General features: G+C 37.4%; 1 protein-coding gene across 2 annotated transcripts in view; it reads right to left on the bottom strand.

The window, feature by feature from the left end:
* The window catches only part of ankrd11 (ankyrin repeat domain 11), a 115024-nt gene that overhangs the window by 8179 nt on the left and 85998 nt on the right, over positions 1–20847 (bottom strand). For both annotated transcript variants that reach the window (XM_024295106.2, XM_024295105.2), the window contains exons 3-9: positions 17910–18055; positions 15652–15784; positions 7258–7431; positions 6092–6292; positions 5864–6006; positions 4576–4723; positions 19–4471 (exon numbers count right to left, since the gene is read on the bottom strand). In XM_024295106.2, coding sequence (XP_024150874.1) covers positions 19–4471; positions 4576–4723; positions 5864–6006; positions 6092–6292; positions 7258–7431; positions 15652–15784; positions 17910–17996 — 5339 coding nt within the window. In that variant the 5' untranslated portion in view covers positions 17997–18055. The remainder of the gene's footprint in view (positions 1–18; positions 4472–4575; positions 4724–5863; positions 6007–6091; positions 6293–7257; positions 7432–15651; positions 15785–17909; positions 18056–20847) is intronic.

The raw sequence follows: 20847 nt of genomic DNA, 5'->3' as shown, positions 1-20847 counted from the left end.
AGAGTGTTAGTAGCTTACCTGTTAAAGAAGGTTGGGGAGCAGGCATTTCCTGACATGGTCATGGCTGAGGAGTTCTGGCAATCTTCAATCAAAATATCTGTGTAGTCTTCTGGACTACAAGAAGGGGTACGAGGTGTCTGCATCACTTCTTCAAAGCTGGGGCAGGAGATGACAGACGTTGGTGTGGGGACACCAGTGGGCCTATTTTGATCTGGCCTGGGAGAAGCAGGAAGGTTTTCCTTCATTTGGTGACCTGTCAACCAATCCTTTGAGTTCTGATTATCGGCAGGTTGATACTTCCTTCCTGGAGACATCATTTGAGCCGGGAGACTAATATCCTTGTGTTTCCTCTCTTTAAGACCAGACTCGAGGCAGTTTGACTTCTTTGCTGACAGATCACTGCGATTCTTCCGTGGTTCCTCTGTGGACTTCGTCTTGTCTTTGAGCTTAGGGTCACCTGACTTAGGTCTTTGCTTCTCCATCTGCTTCAATCTTTCCCTTTGTTTCTTGAGACGAGCTCCGATTTCCTGATCTTTCAGACTCAACATCTGACCAAAACTTGTCATTTGATAGTCATCGTCATCCACCAACAGTTTTTCCCGACGGTTATCCTTTCGCACTGTGTCTTTGGACTGGGTGAGCTTTTCATTTTCATCCTTGGCTTTAAATTTACAATGATCAACTCTGTTGTCTTTGTCCACAGTATCTCGATTTCTATCTTTCTTTAATTCAAATTTCGGACTTTGTTCTTTAGACCTATCTTTTAGAATGGTTACCTGTGGGCTGTCCTTCAACCCTGACTTTACATCCTCCTTGGAGTGTTTAAATGATCCAAAGCCATCTATGTATTTATTCTTCTCTTCCTTTATTTTCTCTTTATGTTTTTCTTTTTTCTTTTTGTCTTTTGTTCTGTCACTGATGAGACCAGTGGCTTTCTCTTTATCCTTTTTTGACATTTCTTTTTCAAACTCCAAAGTTTTGTCAAAGTCATCGTCATCTCCTTTGCCTCCGAACGGGAAAGTGTAAGGGTCTGCCTCTAGAGGCATAGGCTCCTTCTCAAAAGGTAGACTTTCTCTACGACCATAGGTTTCTCTTATCTCACCGTTTTTGTCCCGCTTGTCGCCTTTGTCCTTTTTTACTTTCTCTTTCTCTTTTTCATGGCTTTTCTTGGACGATGAGGATGAGGAATGTCTGTGCCGCTCTCTGTCTCTGAACTTATCTTGAGGTGTAGTAATAGACAACGAGTCTCTCCTGTCCTCTGGGATGTCAGACAGGCCGACAGAGTTGTAATAACCAGTAAGCATTGGCTCGTGACCTCTATCAGTGAAACTATCAGATGAGATTTCACTGTTCTTGTCATTGGAGTCATCCTTGTAGTCGTTCATAGCCTCCTCCTCCAGCTTTTCTAAAAGTGACTTCTCATTCTCACTGCTTTTAGAGGGTTTCCTTTCCTTACAGTGGTCTTGTTTGTCTTTGTACTTGTTCTTTGACTTTTCCTCACTTGTGTCCCTCTTGTCCAAGAGTTTTTGCTTATTTTTCTTTTCTTGATTCGAGTCCACAGACATCCTATCTTTCCTCTCCTTATATTTTGAGTCCACCAAGTCCTTTTTGTCTTTATTGTGTTTCTCTAGGGAGCCTTTCCTCTCTTTACCCGTGTCAAATGTGGTCTTGTCTTTCTTCTTTTCCTTGTGCTCTTTGTCTTTTCCTTTTTCAGTGCTGTGCTTGGCCTCTATAGATGTTTTTCTAACTTTTTCTGACGGAAAGTGATCCAGCTCATCCTGATCAGGTGTTGAATCTTTTCTAGTCGACTCTGATCCAAGTAGAACACCACTGTTGTAGCTGTCTCCATCGTCATCACTTTCGTCTGTGAATATGTCAGCTATTTTGTACCAAGTTTTCTCACGGATTTTTTCTGTTTTTCTCTCGTCCTTCTTTAAATCCAGGAAATCCTTCTCTCTGTCAGCATGTTTATCTTGAGAGACCCTTTCTTTCTTGTCTTTTGTTTGTTCCGAAGACATCTTTCTGTCTTTGTCTTTTCCGTGCGAGTCCTTGTGTTTGTCTTTGACGCCTTCTTTCTTGTCTTTTCCCCCTCGTTCTGCGTCTTTCTCCTTGGAAATTTTCTCTGTGGAGCTTCGCTCACTCTTGTCTTTCTCCTGATCAGCTCCCCTGTCTTTCGTTTTGTCTTTGTGTTTGTCTGCTTTAGTTTTTTCCTTTTTCTCCACTCCTTCATTTTTCTTTTCTTTCTCCTTACCAGATGGGTTTCTTTCTCTGGTATCACAAGATTTTCCAACACTATCCATGTCTTTAAAAAAGGGATCATTGCCATATTCATCTCTTGCTAATTCCTGTTTGGTTTTTAGGTCTTTTCTGTCCTTTACAAAGTCATAAGAGTCTTTCCGTTCTCGACTGTTGTCCAGCGAATCTTTATCTTTTTTGTCTTTTATTGTGTCCACAGACTCCTTTCTCTTCTTTTCTTTGTCAACTGAATGGCTGGAATTAAATTTTTGCTTTTCTGACCAGTCCTTTTTCTTTTCATTCATCTTTTCTGAAGGGTCTTTGTCTTTCTTCTTGAATGAAAGCTCTTTTTCAGATTTTTTGTCACCATGATCTGACTTCTTCTCCTTGACTTTGTTTTCTTTTCTTCGTGTCTCCTCCTTAACGGTCTCAACAATTAGCTTAACAGTATTGTTGGATTTGTATTCCTTGACTTCTTTAATCTCCTTGACAGGAGCATCCCAGCTGTCATCTCCATAGAGAGAAGAATCGGAGGACATATCAGAGCCCCATCTGTCATGGTGGTCATCAGATGCACTGAGCTTTGTGTCCTCAAGGCTCATGAACCGGTTAACATCATAGCCTTCGTGTTCGGATTCTTCTTTCAGCGCCTTTTCTTTTTTGCACTTCTCCTTATCATCTTTGCTGTTTTTCTCCTTTTCCACCTTCAGATGTTTTTCCTCTTTAAGCTCACTCTTTCTGTCTGTCTTTGAAGACTTTTCCTTGGACTTCTTCTTTTTTTCTTCTTTGTGAGCCTTCTGCTTTTCATCCTTAGGTTTTTCCTTTTCTTTGAAGTTTTTCTCCTTGTCACATTTGACAGGCTTCTCCCTCTCCTCCTTATTTGCCTTGTCTTTGGTGGAGTCTTTCATTTTCTTGTTTTTATCCTCTTTTGCTGGTCTGTGAAGATCTTTTCCAGATGACCAATCCTTATCCTCAGACTTGTTTTTAGCAAGCCTGTCCTCCTTTTTTGTATGTTCTTTGTCATGCTTGGATATTTTCACCTTGCTCTCAGATGCCGATTCCAACTCAACAATTAAAGACTTCTGCCTCGAATCATCAAAATCAAACGAGTAGCTCTTGACAAATTTCTCATTCATGTCTTGATTGAGTACTAAGCTGGGAGCTCTGTCCTTTTCTTTATTTTTATGCTTGTGTTTCACTTTATGCTTTTTCAGCACTTTACCATCAACATCAGATTTGGAGATGGCACTCTCCACAGCAGAGTTTTTATACAAGTCAGAATTTTTCTTGTCCACAGTGTTACTGTGTAGATTGTTGGTCTTCTTTTTGTTATCCTGCCCTTTTCTCTTGACCTGCTTAATTGATTCCACACTGGAATCAGCAGAAGAGTAGTCCGATTCGCTGGATAGTCTTGTTCTGACTGAGTCTGATAGAGAACTAACATCCGACCATGTAGGAGACGACACCGTCTTCCAGCCATCTGTCCTCCACTGCTTTGGATGCTGTTCTGCTAACGATGGCGTTTGTTTTTGAGAGTTCAAGTTCCCATGGGAAGAGGAAGAGGATGCATTTAAGCCAGTAGATTCTTTGAGGTTCATTGTAGAGGAATCCTTTATACTATTTAAGCCCTTATCATCCTCACTTTCCATGTCACCACTATCCGAGTCAGACGTGCAGAATTTGTCGTTGACTTTACCGAACCGTACTTCTTTACTGACGTTGTTTTTGCTCTCCTTCTTTCGCTTCTTTTTTACTTTATTTTTGTCTTTCTGTTGTTTTGAGCTCATGCTGGCAGAATCCCGAGTCTTGGTATTTGTTTGCTGGGCTTGTTGCCGCGGCGTAGGCGCTGGTGTGAAACACAACGTTCTATCATCTTCGTCTGAACTGTTACTGTCAGAGATGATCCGCCTAACGGTTTTCTTTGGTGTGAGCGAGTTGCTTTTGGAATAAGTTTTAACCTCCATCTTGGGTATAGAGATGAAGCTGTTGGTCTTAGTAACAGAGTCTTTTCTGAAGTCTTTTTTCAAAATGTGTTTATCATCTTCAGGAGGGACACGCTCCTCCTCATCATCCTCGTCAAATTCGTATTCATCTTTGACGGGTGTGACAGCAGATTTGGGAGGGTCTGCAGTTTTTCCTTTTAACTTCAGACCCTTCTCAAACTCAGAGTCTGTGTTATTGCCATCAACAGAGCTTGAAGGGGCAAATGAGGGGGCATCTTCCTCCTCTGAAGATTCTGTAAAACATAAATATAAGCAGAATTAATAAACAGTTACATAGCCACATGAGAAACACATCACATTATAGTCATGTAATTTGGGTACAAAGCTGATTCAATACCTGTCGAACTCTCCTCACTTGAGGTGTAAGTGCCTTTCCCCAGCAACAAATTCAGCATAGTAGGAGAGTTTGCAACCTTTAGCGGGGTTTCTCCTCTCCTGTTGCTTTGTCGTGGGTCCCCTCCATATCGTAAAAGTAGCTTAACCACCTGAAATGGAGTAAATGTTTCAATTAAAGATAAAATTCTATTTAATTTGGACATATTTGCTTTGTCCTGTCAAGAAAACCTATAAAACTACACCTTCACGACCTAAAATTGTGTTTAGCAAATATCTTTTAAACAAAGTAAGACAGTTGGGAAGTCAGTCTTCTGATTTAAAAAGTCTTGCATCAGAAGGCTGATTTAAGCCCCCTGATGTAAGACTTCTCAAATCAATGCCGGAGGAGAAGAACTACCTCCAAAAGACCTGGAATTAAGCCAAGCTCTAAAAAAAAAAAAAAAGCTGGCACAGGAACAAAACATTTTTAAATGCACGGAATTGTCACATTTTTGTGTCTACTGATGTTGTGTTTTGCAAAATCAATATATTAATTTGATAGTTTTTGCTATGTAATACAATGAAATGTGCTCTTTTATTTGTTTATTTTAAACCTAAATCATCTTTTGATTTATTTTTAAAGTGTTCCCAGTGGTCTTTTAGTTATGATTTTGCAGATTTGACCCAAAAACAAGAGTGGATGCATCACTATGGGGAGGAGCAGGGAGCTCGTGCCCCACCCAGCAACTTTTCTTTGTTATCTATAAGCTCTTTTTCATATTGGTTCACAAACATTTGAATAAAGAAATGCCTAGAAATGCACTTTTAACTTTATTTTCTTTATAAATGTCCTCCATCACAGAAAATTTCACAAGAACATGTTAAAAACACAATTTTCCTGAAAGTGGGTCTGTAAAACTTTTGTTATCTTATTACTATGAAGTGAATATTCCATGATACACATTCCTTGTATTGCTTTTATGCTAACATTTTAGTCAAAAGACTAATTTAAAGGGATTTAATATGGGGTTTAGCACATTTTCTGAAAAATGTTGGTGAAAATGGTCCTAGTTTGACAATCTTAATCAATGTGTATCAACATTTGGTTTTGTTATTTACCTTTTTTAGGACATAAATCTAATGATTTATGCTAATCAAGTACATTTTTTGACAACTTAAAAAACAAAAAAAACTAAAATAAAAATCTGATCTCATATCTATAATTATGTATTTGTACAACCTATTAAAATCATACTTTGGTGCCTGCTTAGTGGTGTTGATCAAATCTAGACAATAAGAATTGTTATTACCTTAAAATGTCCATTGTTGGATGCATCATGAAGAGGGGTGTCATCATCCAGACCCTTGGTATTGACTTCAGCACCGGCTGCCAGCAGCTGCTTGGCCACTTCATAATACCCTCTGTTGCATGCTTCATGCAATGCAGTCCAGCCTAGGCACAAAGGTTGCTTTGTCATTAGTGTGTACTGTCTATAAAAAGAATATATATACAACTTTATAAACCTCAAGTCTCTCACCTGCAAAGTCCTTTACATTCACATCAGCTCCCTCACTAATGAGCTCCTTGATGCGCCGTACCTCCCCACGGATTGCTGCTCTGTGCAATCGCGTCTCTCCTCTCTCGTTTCGCTTGTTCACTTTGTCTTTGGTTTTAGATGCAGAGTTTGGCGTTCCCTTCTGACCTAGGCTGGACTGTGACTGATGCTTTGGTGTTGTATCTGGAAGAAGAATGTGTCATTTTAAATACGGAGACAAATAAAAAGTTGGGAAAACTTTTAGGTTTGGATCCCTGATCCTGCTGTAAAGAAATATGTTCTTTACTGGCGTCTGACAGAAGAGGGCAGTCATACTCCATTAACAAAAGGCAGAGACCTTGTTCAGACCTTCCTTGAATATCTCATCACATTTGCAAGATGAAATTCAATCTGTTATCTCATTAACATTATTGAGTTTGTATTGCTGTTGTCCTGAGTGACATTTAGAGCACACACTTAATCTGTGTCCATGTCTATTGACACATGAGAAGGCAAAAAACCCACAAACAAAACTATGTAATCTAAAGCTAAAACACTCCATGCAACAGGTATGTTGACTCAATGACAATAAATACAAGATTTCCTCATATATGTTGACCCAGATGTCCAAAAATAAAAAGTCAATCTTTACAAAATCTGAAAAAATAATCAATGATTGTGATTAGATGGAAAATATTAGCAATTTGAATGTTTGTGGGCGTCTTGCTTTAGCCAGAGCGCTAACATTTGTCTGAAAAGACAACAAACTTAAAAAACGCAATACAAAGTGGAAAGTAAGTTTCACTTCCATTTAGTGCATTTTTAGGGAAAGCACATGAGCCGACAAATAACTGCTCCTGTTTGACATTTAAGTCTGAATTCCTTATGTTCAAATTAAAGCTGTAATAAAAGATTAAATAAATTAATTTGAGAACAATTATACCAAGAAGGAGACTACGACTGGATTATAGCAAAAAACTAGGCATCGTGCTTAATGCTAAATAAATACCAAAAACAAACAGCCCTGTGACTCATCCCCTCATTACTCACTTTAAACTCCCCAGTAATGCTATTCCTCACACTACGTCCACATATAAAACGCCCTCTCATCCCCTTTTCCTGTCCCCTTCAAGTCCAGAGAAGACGTGGCCTAAATGATAAGCACGCACCTGGACTGTTAACGGACTCCTCAGCTGTCATTTGCATAAGCAGGGCCACCTGCTGCCGCTCAGAAAGGGGATACCCGGCCCGGATCCCTGGCATCCCCATTCCAAACGGCAACCCCGCCTTCCGGGTGTTAGTGGGTTCCTTTTTAATACGCTTCCTCTCTGGACCTGGTTTCTCTGAAATACAAAAGACAAGAGGAGCAATTAGAAAGAGAATAATAAAGATCACACTCAGATGTCATTCAATTTATTTCTGTTTGAAAAAGAAGAGACTGAAGATTCATGGGGGATGACAGTACAAATGTCATAAACTCCATTTAAATGTTCATTAAAGGAGTCAGTGTTGTCTTTTTGGTTCTGTCTTTAGACAAGTAATAACTTTATATATAAAAAAATTAAAAACTCTAAATCAAATTTTTGAGCATCTTCACAATTGTAGACTTTCAGTTGATCTGACTGGAACATCCCCCACAAAACATGCCACTGGAATTTTCTTAATAGACACTAATACTTTGTTAACCGTGTTCAACATGATACGAGTCTGAACTATTTGCGCACTGCCATTTATAGAGAGGAACTAATAGGATTACATTTTTTTGCTGTTATTTTCTTTTCAAAGGAACACAATTTACCAAAAGTAAGAGTATTATTCATTGTTTCCTCCAGCATGATTTTCACTTTTGTTAGTTATAAGGTGGAACACATAATACCCCGTGTGAATAACACGTGTGACTGTTTGCTTCTGTTATGTGAAAGCTGCAGCTGCAATGTCTGGGTTTACCGTTAAGCTAAAGCCAATTCAAACTCACCAAACACAACAAAGGCAGAAGTAAAAGGAATTTCTCGAGTTAAGACCAATAATTATTTTATTAAAGAACCATTCCAACCATCTTTGGAGGTACTTTACGTAGTCTTTTAGTTTTGGCCAGTTTTAGTCAAAATAATGATTTAAAAAAAAAAACTGTTGTTTTCTTGGACATAGTTTCTGCAGAGCAGAAATTTAGAATTTTGACTCAGAGTTGTGAACTGGAATGGAGAAACTCCGCCCCTTCCAAGTTAAAGAAAGCTTTCTGGGCTCTCCCCCTGGCTTACAGCCCCTCACACGCCAACCTAACATTAGTGGGGCCACAAAAATGGTGAACAATATTGGAGCCATTTATCCGTACAGTTTCCTCAGATGAGGAAAAACAAAGACGTACATGGTCATCTACATTTGTATGCATCAGAATGGAGCGATGGAGCGGAGCAGGAGCTTGTGGCCAACCCAGCATATTTTCTATATCACAAATACGCTCTTTTTAAAACGTAATTTTTTGTCTACTCCTGATTTATGACTATCTAAACATAGAAGTACCCAGAAATGCAATTTTGAGCATATTTTCTTTATATATGAGTGAATGAATGAAACTGTATTTCTATAGCACTTTACATTGCCATCAGGGTATCAAAGTGCCTTATAATAAAAATAAAAAATAAAAAAGAAAATTTTAAATCGAGCAGATTAGGGACAAAATTGTAAAAAAAGCAACAGCATAAAACAGGCAATAAAATACCTAAAAGGACATAAAGTTGAACAAAATTATTAAAAGAGAATAAGATGCCACCAACTACTGAGTGTTAAAAGCTTTTCCGTTTAGGTGTGGCATATGTCCTCCATCATCAGAAAAATGTAGAAAAATATGTTGAAAACATAAAAACACAATGGGAATCAGAGTGGGTCTTTAAGACATTTCAACCCCACATGCAAATAAAATCTGTTACAGTTAAACCAGTTAAATTTCTAACCTTAGGGATTCCAAGTTTCAGTGAATGGTCACATTGTTTAGCTGTGACCTAATAGTTGTGGCAACATCCTGATTGTCTTCATTGAGGAAGAGTAGATGGTTGTTTCTGGTAAGACCAAACTAGTAAACAAGACGGGCCCTTATTAACATATAGATGGTGCAATGGGGTCAAGAGTCACTCCAGGTGAGACTCAGGAAGCGCTTAATCCCACCTTCGGCTTAAATCCACAACAGAGCCGAGTACCAAAGCCATAATACAAAAATCGTCCGTTTAAATTCACAAGTCTTTCAAATTGAAAAGATTTTTTTGACATCTGGAATGTTCAATGCTAGCTCATGTTTTATACTTTAACACCTGTAATAAATAGCTTTGAAATTTACATTACAAACAAAAATTATTTATTACTTCTGCAAGTATGTGTAATTTAAATTAATATTAATAAATTAGAAAAAGAACAATAAAAAAGTACTCTTTATAAATATACAGCAAATGCAGCTTAGTGTTAAAGTTTATTGTGACTAGTCTGGTTCTAGTGCTGTTTCTAAACTGCCTCTGATGAAAGGAGGAGCCAACAGGGAGTATTTATGTCTGCCTGTGTTCAAATCAATCAACCTGAACTGTATAGCGAGAGGAATGAGGGTGTGACTTGGCAGCTACGCAGCTATAATGGAATAAAAGGTATATATTTCAGTTCTACGCAGCCTCGCCAAGGTCACCATTGCTCGTCAGGACTAAAACAGACGTGAAGCTATTGGAAAAAGACAACTGTTCCATGAAGGCACTTCATTATTTTCAGTGGCAACACACAATCTGATAAAACCATACAGCAGTGCAGTTACATATGACTGCATCACTTGACTACACAAAACCAACAGCAAATTCTCACTGCAATGCAGATACCTACCACAGTAAAAAAAAAAAAAAATTATAAACAGAACATTTAAAGTGTGTGTACAGACACACCCTCAGAGCAGGGAATAGGCAAGCGATTGACTCTAATGCTCAAGGCCACATACAAACAAGTAAATTAGCCAGAAGGAAGCAGTGAGGCTCGTGCTCCCGGTGTCTGCAATCTGGCTGGGAAAATGTTTTTCCACATGTGTATACTGAGCTGATGAACTTTCAGTAACATCTGTGAACACTTATGGCTAATGTGCCCACCACCCCTTTTTTTTTTTTTTATACATTCTCACATTCTCCAAAGCATTTGCCATTTAAAGACATTCCTGTCGTTAAGACAGCAGGAACCACAAAAGCACTCTCGAGACTTTTTTTTTGCAGCTACCAAACAGACAAAGTGCTAAGCTAGCATTTCCATGCATTGCAAACCTGGGCAAGTAAAGCATTCATTACCCTAATGTGTCCATGTGGAGAAAAAAGAATGCCAACATTAAAGCCAGAGCCTCTTTTGGAAGAGTCACAGAATAAAAACTGGCCTGCTTTTCATAAGAATTTTATTTTGTTTTCCCTTTGAGAGTTAAGAAAAAAAAAAATCTAAAGCCAAATCTACATGTTGCGTGTGAATTACTGCTTTACACATTAGTGCAATTTAAACGCTTTTCTTGTCTGGGTCTTTGATGAAAAGCTATTGAGTAATACAGTTTTTGTGTCCGCAAGTAAAATGATACCGCTCCGTTTAAAGACACAGTTGAAACCTTACTCTTCTTGTTCATTGAAACTTGACGAACAAGACAGAGAAAAGGGTAATAGATAAGAAAACGAGCAAGTCACGGCCCTGATTGAACCCCTCCCCTAGCAAAGGGAACACTTCAAACATAAATGTTTTTGGCAGGCAGACAATACTACACTGTGAGTGAATGATAAAAAAACAAAACAAAAAAAAACTGTCTCCTTAAACCAGTTTACAGCACTTCAACAAGAATAACCACTCCAACCAGTCAAACTAGATATGTTGAACCATTGCAAGTCTGAGTGAAAAGTTTTATGCTTAGGGTGTCATAAATGTTGCCTAACGTAACCTAAAGAAGGAAGAACAGCAAGTTTTAGACACTTTTTTACTGGTGTATAAAATGTATCAATTGTACACACAAAAATATTTCACATGTCTAAACAACAACAATTCAGTGTTTATTAAAATATATATATAAAAACAAAAATGCTGGTCTGATGAAAGTATGGACACATTTATCACAGAATTCCTGACAGCTAGTTGTCCATATTGCGAAATGATGGGAAGGACTTTAAGCATTAATAACGCTGTGTGTTACCAGACCTGTTTTAATAATAGTCAACCTCATATTAGCGGCCACTATTATGAAAGAGTTAACTTGACAACAGTTGCTACATGAGCTATTAAGATAAGCAACATTAACAATCTAGCAGTTGTTTATTCCCGCGGAAGAGTGGTCTAAATCCCCTTTCATTGTGCTGCACCTTTCTGCCTTTGAGGCATCTTTTTGAGACTTGCTGTGAACTATGAAAATTTCCGTTCTGTAATGGCATAATATTTCAGTCTGTCTCTGATCTGCATTGAGATGTAGTCTCAGAGACAAATCAGAGGTGGAACGGCTGCACTTTAAAGGGTGAGATGGAAAGGCGTTACATCTGAATGACGCTGTGGTGACAAATGATGCTGTGACTATGCACTGTGAGAAAAAGCTAGAAGCATGAATATTACTGACAATTATTAACCTGAATTTCTCATTTATTTTCATGCTTTGTGTTTACAACTGTAAAGAAGATTTTCGATAAAGAAACAGTCTGACCAATTATAGGTATCCATGTAATATTTATATTGATTTCAAAGTTGTTTACTGATTAACTCCTAAATACAATTATTTTAAATAGTAAACTATAGTTGCTTGAGCTTTTACATGTTTAATTGCACGTGCAGCTGTGCTTCTCGATCAAAAAAAAAAAAAAAAAATAAAAACAGCAGATCATTGTTCACAGTAGGGGTGTGCCAAAATATCGATATTGCAATATATTGCGATATTTAGTCCTGCGATTGATTCTCGATGGGATCTCACCAAGTATTGATTTTATATTTTCATTTGAAGAGGCTGTTGCACCGAGTGTCTGAGTCGCATGACGGAACTGTTGAGCAGCTGGGCGCACTGCGTCGGACATTTAATGGCGACGCATGCACTTCATTTAGGTAAAAGCACCGGCGAGATAAAGGGCTCAGTAGCGCGTGTGTAAAGCATGCCTACCTGTGCGCGTTTGTATTCCATCTGCTGAAGAGGCAGCCGGTAAGAAGTGACTTTGTCTGAGTGCTATAATGACCACGATCGCTTACTTCCTGTTGATCGGTGTGCTGTGGGAACTAGGCGCGTGCTTCGCAATAGTTTGTGGGTACTTCAGGTACCGGTCGAAATTTTCGTTTTCATGGACTTCGATGTTTAACCTGCTGGTGTACGGTGTAACTTTGGTAAATTTATGGTGTGAAGTTTTCAAATGAATGTAATTACTTTTCGCTAATGTTAAGTTCAAGTCATTTTTAAATAAAAATCTTAGGATTTTAAGTATAAACTTAAATAGAAATGTAATTAAAATAAAGTATGTGAATTCACTGTAAAATTAGGGAGGTTGCTAGTTAATTAAAAGCACAAAAAATATATAAATTATTATTTAAAAAAGTTGTTTATTGCCATTCTGTAATAGAATTTAAATTTGTAAATACTTATTGCCTTATTATGAGTGTTTTAGGGATTTTACCTACTAACTGCTGACTGACCAAATGGAAAATAAACAAAGATTGGAAAAATAATCTCAAGTGACAGTCTTTGAGTATATCAGCCTTAAATTTTGGATGCTTAGCCCTTTACAAGTGTGTGCAAAGTGCACAAAAAATTAGGTAACACTTGACACAGGCTGTAAAACATTATATTCATCATCCTTTGGTGTGACGTTCCTTTGGAGGTAGATCGCTGTCGCCACTTGTATTATTGAATTTTTGCTCTGTTGCTTACAACAATTCTGCACTAAATAGTGGCACTGCAGATCATGTTTACTGTTGTTAACATTGAATTTGACAGATAATTCCAATTCAATTGGTGTCAATACTTGTCAGAGACATAGTATTACTGATTTCAGCAATGTTGCACAAAATTAGAACAGTTGTTTATTATTATTGTGTTTAAGCTAAAAAAAGAAATAAATATTTCCCCAAAAATGTATTCTTCTATATAATATTAGTTATTAGAGAGAATTTTCCCCACTATCGCAGTATCACAATATTATCGATATCGTGAGCCATGTATCGTGTATCGCATCGTAAGGTACACAGTGATTCCAAGCCCTAGTTCACAGGCATAAGTTTTCAATCATAACGCACCAGACAACAAGCTACAACTGTGGTTCCATACTATAAAGCACCTTTGTGCTGCAGATTCAAGCAAACACATTTGCTACCTTTTATTAGCTTTTTATGCATTTGGGTCTCGCATTTGACCCATTAGATGTTTAGGCTGAGAGAAATGACAGAGGAGGCCTTATGGTCCACTCACAGCATACCATCTGTACCAAACCGTATCAAAACATTAAAAGAAGGTTAAATGTTTGCCATTCCTAGCAGCAATCGAAATCCTCCTCAACTTTTAGTGCCCGGGCAAAGTTACAACACTAGCCAGTATAGTAGGTGGCTGTTACCTCATTTTCTTAGATGCAAGATAATTTCACAGCTTACCTATGCCACCTATATCACAAAACAAATCTATATATACTGTATGTATATTTATTTACAGTCTACTTATTTCAGATCCAGTAAACACTTGACTTCAGTTCAAGGCTGAATAGACCTCTTTGTTATTATGCTGAAAAGAGTTTTGTCGGAATTCAAATGTTTACCTGCAAATGGAGCCAATGGATCACAATGTTTTGTCACACACTGAATTTATGCTTAACCCTTAGAACAAACATGTCATTTTTCAGGTGTAGGAAACTGTGGAGTGGCACAACAAAACAAGCAGGCCCAAGTGTTGTGTTTGAAAATGAACCAAGAATGATCACACCAGCCACACCAACTGGGCTTTGGTCTTTAAGTATAGATTATTCATATACATTTATGATATAACACGTCAAACCAGAACCTGCAAGACCCAAGCACAAAAAATAGTGCAGTGTTCTGCATGTTGAATGAGAACTACAAATAAAAAATCTATTTCCTTGACTGGTTTTTAGATTCTAAAACATATGCTAAACCGGTTTACATAAACCACAAAAAAGGAAGTTTGAAAGTTGCTTCACAAATGTATGCTTTTCAAAATGAATCAGATAGTACACTAAAGCATGTAATACTGCTTTTCTTAATGTTGCATTTCCAAATGTTTTTTAAACATCCGATTATTCCAAGTTATCCATATTTTAGTGAGCATTTAACTAAGCAAATCGGATTAAGGATTATCCTGTCTACACAGTAACCTGTAAAACGTGTATAAATTCACAAATAGGTTAAAGATCGGACATTTTATGTACATGTATATGGGCTTAATAAGAAAACTGACAAAATAAAATGTGCAACTGTAGATTTAAAAAAAAAAGGAGGCAGCTTCATGGTCAATGAAAAAGAAAATTGGAATGCTAATACCCTGTAAGGCTATTTTGATAGCTTAGAAGAGATTGGTTCCATCTCTTTTTGAGGCAACATTCAGGATGTTTATTAAATTAAAGCCTTAAAAAAACTTTACCGTCATGTTCAGTATAAAAGGATTTTCTAGTCACAAAAAGCCTGAAATTAGTAAAAATGATGGTGTTTGTTTCTGTTTATACTTTGAAGTCTTTTGGGTCACTTCTGTCCTTTCCTGGGTGAAGTTCCTTTTATGTGATCATGAGACAAGTACGACTAGGCAACCATGTAAACAAATAAACTTAGTTCTTTAATTTTGAGCATATGTTGTACGTTTTGCAGAACTTTCTCAGTTTTGCATGTACATAAAGCAGGCTTTAATTTAAAAAAAAAGCGCTAACAAAAATAAATCTAGTAGTGTGAAGTTGTAAACAGTCAGTATCAATTAACCAAGAGCTAACAGCTGTCCAAGAAAACACGTGGAGACAACACTGACATTTAATAACACCTTTAAGCCAACACATACTTCATCAAACACCAACATTTCTTCAAATTAAATATCTAACATTACCAAAAAAATAGAAATCTAAGAATATATATTTAACATTTAGGAGTCAAAGCCTTTTTGAAGGAGTAGCTGATGAATATGATGCAAGGTAGGAACCTTGATGAACAAATATTAAAGATTTTTAGAAGACCTCTAACAGGACATATAATCAATAATCAACATAAAAAAAAAACTTTCTAAATACCCTTGACAAAATGGTTTCTTCCTGAGCATCAGGTCTGTACAGAGTGAGGTTTTCAAATGACCTGAATTCTCATTTGCGTTGTTTGTTTTAATACTCCTGACAAGTTAAAACAATCAGTTTGATCTGGCAGTCACAAAACTTATTTGAGGACAAAGTCTGCAGCACTTTCTCCAATGAAGCCCAACCCCCTGTTACAAAACACAGCTACTTCCTGTCATCCTTAACGGATGTGACACAGCCTTCCATCCCCTAGTCTTCTGTGATTTACTTCTACCTCAAAGTCAACTTTGTGCTTAGATCAGATGGTCAAGATTCATTGTAATGTTTTCCTACCCGAGTCAGAATCTTTCTGGTCTCCATTTGCTCCAGTAGTGAATGGCAGCTTCCTTTTGGGGGCTTTCTCTTTCATCTCTTTGACCCCATCACTGCGATCCAGTTTGGGAGTCTTGTTAGACAACACTTTATCCTGTCCAAGACACAAAAAATACACATCAGGATCACAGAAATGAACAGTCTTTCCTACACAGATTTTTGTATCTGATGAATTGGTGTGTAACAATAAATCAACAATCAATAAATTGAATTATATTTAAAAGATCCAACCAGACTGATCTGTCTGATGTCATTTGTTAATTGAAATGAACTATACCATTATAAAATAGTTTCAAAATGAGATAAATCGATAACCGATCTTGGAAAATACCATTTAGATTGAGGCAGGATAGGTTTTTTTTCCTTTTACGTAAAAAAGACCAAGTACCATCACAGTGGAAAACATACATGTGATGGCAGCAAAAAATGATCAAGCCATCATTAACCAGCTTCAACCAGAGTTTAAGCTGACAAACCATTTAATATTGTAGCACTCAACATTATTTTTTTCAAAGTAAAATGTAATGATGGCAACAGAGAAACATGAACAGATCAAATGCAATACACATGACTCACTTTGTTTTACTTCATTTGTGTGACAACTATTCTTCTACTGTTTATTTCTATGCCCAGGGTGAACTTTCAATTATGCGTTACCTCTGTGTGCCCCTCCCCCCCGCCCTGCCCCAGTCATAAGACTATGATGTCATGGTACAGTAGAGACAAACAGTGTCAGCTACTGTGAGTCGATATCTCTCTCCCAGTCTCTCATCATGTGCACTGTCTGCACCCACCTACACAACAGCTCGTGTTTGAAAAGCACCATGCCAGAAAAATCCAAACAAAACTAGAATTTAAGAAAGGTAAGTAATGGACTACACTAGTTTCAAAGAAATTAAATTAACATAGATGAATCAGCAAATTATTTCTCAAAAGTTACTACAAACATTTTTATTGAAAATCAAGTGTTGACAACTTGTGTTTCTTTATCACCCTTTAGACTACATACATACACTTTCCAGCTGATGTTCTTCTAGCAATTGTCTATCTGCTTTTCTCACCCACCCTTGTGTCTCATTTCCTCGCTTCCTCTATGCCACAGTCTGATGCAATCCTTTGCAGACTGCTGTAAACCCACGCCTGCGAGAGCACTATCCTCTGCTAGTGCGTGCTGCTGCTATGTGACATCATCAAGCTGCGCCAAATCATGTGTTTTGCTCTGAACCCCTCCCTAATTTCCTTTTTTAAAAAAGAGAAATCTCATTCATGTCTACTATTTAACACCATTTTTTTTATTCTACAATGACATTTTTAAAACAAAATGAAGATGTTCAGAAATGTTGGTAGAATGATTTTATTTACCCTGGTTTTATTTTTTTTTTATTTGTAAAAAAAAAAAAAAAACAAAAAAAAAACATCCCACTTAATTAACACAGATTTTTATAATTTTTTGATCAATTGTGAAAGCATTCCGAGTGGTAATTTAATCATGATTATACAGTTTTTATGGTATATAATAAAAAAAACCCTGTTGTTTTCTAGGACATAGTTTCTGCAGAGCAGCACTAATTCATTAGTAATTCACATCAGAGTTGTGGGAAGGCTTATTGGCCCGTAACAAGCCCACCTCCACTTCTGGTCACTTATCTATTTACGTGCTCTCCTGGCAGCCTACAGCCCCTCTAACCCCCAACCAACAAAAATGGAGAGCAACATTGGAGCTATTCAGCTGTACATTTCCGAGACAGATGCCAGCTCAGACGAGGATAACAAAGATATACATGGATCTTTTTGTTTACAAGTGGGTGCATTAGAATGGAGCAGAGTGCGGAGCTTGTGCGCTATTTTCCAAGTCCCAAATAAGCCCTGTTGTAAACTGCATTTTTGTCAGCTCAAGATTCACGACGGTTTGATTAAAGAAAAGCCCAGAAATGGAATTTTGAGTTTATTTTCTATATATACACAGTATATGTCGTCCATTGTGAGAAAGTTGCCACAAAAACATGTTAAAACACAATTTTCATCAAAAAGGATGTTTAACACATTAAAACCCCAGCTCCTGTTTGCCATTTCTTTTATTTATTTCTCTTTGACAGAGCCCTAGTTGAGCAAAATAAACTCTTGAGGTAGTATAACCTAAAATGTGATGTCTGCGCATGTGGATGCAGGTCCCAAGAAGTTAAGGAAGTTTTCCTAGAACGTAACTTTCAGAATCTTACCTTTTTCCCACCCTGTTTTTCCACCATGTCGGTGTTGAGTGGGAAGTGGTCCAGCTGGGGGGTTTTGGAACCCCCACCTTTGGGCATCGTTCAGTTCTCCCCACGCCAAACTTCATTCACGCTGCCATTGCATCGTCATCAACCGTCTAGAAAAGAAAAAAAGGATGGGGGAGGTGAGCTCCTCAGCATTATATCACATTAAAAACCTGTTTACACCCTACCAAACAATGGAACCATTAGCAGCACATCAAACACTTTTCAGCCATTACAGGGAAATATTTCACAGAGGAAAGATGGCTAAAAAAAGTATTCTTATGTAGAACCCAATCATTAAGTAATGTGAGCTTGGCCCCAAATATTATGGAAGCTCGAAAGAAATAGGAATACAAATGTTTGGACACAGAAGCATGCTATTCATACAAGATGAGTTCAGGGAAGTGTATGTAAAATGTTACATAACTAGGTTGACTGAAACTTGGCAAACTCAGTAATGACAACAAGCATCTCCAGAGACATGATTAGCATGTCTAAACAAAATCAAAAACTGAAACATCTTACGAATGTTCTCAGTTTCTGTTATACTTTTAGAGCCACCACACAAAACTGCATTTTAACTATCATACATGATCACAAACCATACATTTGATCTGTCAAATGTATCAATAAAGTCACATTTTTGTGAGTGAATCTATGTAAGGCCATCCCTGTTATTGAATGAGGGAGCAGATGAGATGAGGCATTTTTTTCCCTCTCTTCTCTAAAACATTGGCACTCCCATCTTTCCTGGCGCCACATCCCCTCCCCCCATCCTCATGCCCTCCACTCTGCACTTATCCCATTCAAAGACTGCTATTTATATCCTTCCAGGCAAGCCAGTCACTCCAAGACAGTCGGCAAGCCAACCAGATCAGCACACAACTATAGTGGGCCACTGTTGTGGCTGTGTTACAATTTTCTGGAAAGAAAGTCAGAAGCAAACAACGGTGCCTTTTCTTTTGTTTCATAGTACATTGTTAATCCCACTAGGATGGCAGGAGGCATTCAAAATTTAACTCCCACTCCTCACAAAAAAAACAATGTGATAGGAAGGTCAGCTACTCTGCAGTAAATAACTTGCAAGAACACAGACACACTCCTGAAACTAGGTCAGTTGAGCTTTCAGAAAAATAATCCCTGAACTATTTTAGGATTACTAGGATGGACGGTTATAGTAGCAGTATGCTGATTTGTGAAAAACAGGAAACCTTGTTTGCATGCTGGTAGTGACAGAGATACATGCAGAGAAAAACCACAGATATTGTTCCCTCTGCAACTCAATCTCCCGTAAATTGATGTCAAATGTACTGCTGGCATTCAGTGTGGATTTTTAGATTTACTGTGATTTCTTTCACACTTTTTAATGTTTACACAAATTAATGGAAAAAAACCCCAGCATTCAATAAGTTTGCAATTCTTGAAGCACAACTACAATTGTAACACAGCCAATCCAAATTTTGTGGGATTTTAAAGTAAAAAATACTGCTGCTTTTAAATCTATTTTTGTAATTTTTCTTAAAAAAATATTTTGATTTTGTTTCTCTAGCTGCTTTTACTATACTTTTTCTGCATTTGGAGTCACTTCTGCAGTTAATAAGGCAGAGGTCAACAGATTGACATGCTGGTATATGGTGTGAGGATTTATAACTATTTAATGAATTTCAACACAACTTGTTAGCACTTTGAAATGTTCTTATAAATTAAATACATTTGGTAAAATCCAGGTTCTATTAAATAATATGTTGAAAAGCCAAAAGGGGTATACAATAAGTGATAAAGCATGAATGATTAACTTACAGCCAAATTATACTGTGCAGAATGTACATTTTTTGTAATAAAACAAAGCAACTAAAATGATAAAGATATATACCTATATGTTTAAATCAGATTTAATTGAAATTATTTGTATGGTTTCTTTCACATGGAGAAATATTTAAATGAGTTGTAAAATAAGATGAAGAATGAAATACTAGTTTAGCTTCAGACTCCTGTGGCCTCAAAATTTGTAAAAACAATATCCAATGTGTTAAATTGATATTTTTTACTCTTACAGTTCCACAAATTAAATAATCAAAATAGACTATATATTAGGAATTATTAATATGTTGACTAGCATAAATAACAACAGTGTGTGTGTGTGTGTGTGTGTGTGGGGGTGTGGGGGTGTGTGTGTGCGTGTGTACAAGCCTATTTATATTAAGTTTGTATATATTCCGTTCTGATTCAAAAAAGGTCACCATGAATATTAAATCATACCTCAAAAATTTAACACCGACAGGTGAACAACATAACAGTGGTACATAGGGCTGGGCATGTTTTTCTGCAAATCTGTTCCTGTGTTACATGGCTAGATATTGCACAATCAGATACAAATGAAGAGAGGCCTGTCTGGCAGTGTGTCAATTTCTATTTCGGAGCTGGCAACATTTTTTTCTCAAGCTGTATCCATGATATAAGTTGAGACATATATGTAGGTCAAGCATCCTTGCACTGAAAAACATGTACTTTAATTTGGGAAATGCTACCATCGTGCTCTAGCATGAGATAAGAGATTAAATGACAAAGCTTATAATGTCTAGCCTTGTGGGTCTTTTTCCACGTAGCAGTCTGAGACGGAATACGTATTTATTTTAACTTAGCTAAACCACCACCGGAATATACATAATCTTCTGGTTTCCATATCAAATCATAAGACACAACTTTTCGTATATTTACCCTGCAGTCCATTGACATGCAATGCTGGAAAAGGGTCTATAGAATGACAACAGCGGCACTCGTTAGTCTGTTTGGTGTGCAAATAAAGCCAGCCTGGCTCAGCTGCTGTATCCTGGCAACCAAAGCCCAGCTTGGCTGCGCAGTCCCTGACCTGGACCATTCACTTCATTATAAAACTGTGTGGAGC

Source organism: Oryzias melastigma, linkage group LG3 (genome assembly GCF_002922805.2).
Source record: "Oryzias melastigma strain HK-1 linkage group LG3, ASM292280v2, whole genome shotgun sequence".
Taxonomy (NCBI): Eukaryota; Metazoa; Chordata; class Actinopteri; order Beloniformes; family Adrianichthyidae; genus Oryzias; species Oryzias melastigma.
The sequence above is the reverse complement of the archived record's forward strand: the minus strand, read 5'-3'. Positions and strand labels throughout refer to the sequence as shown.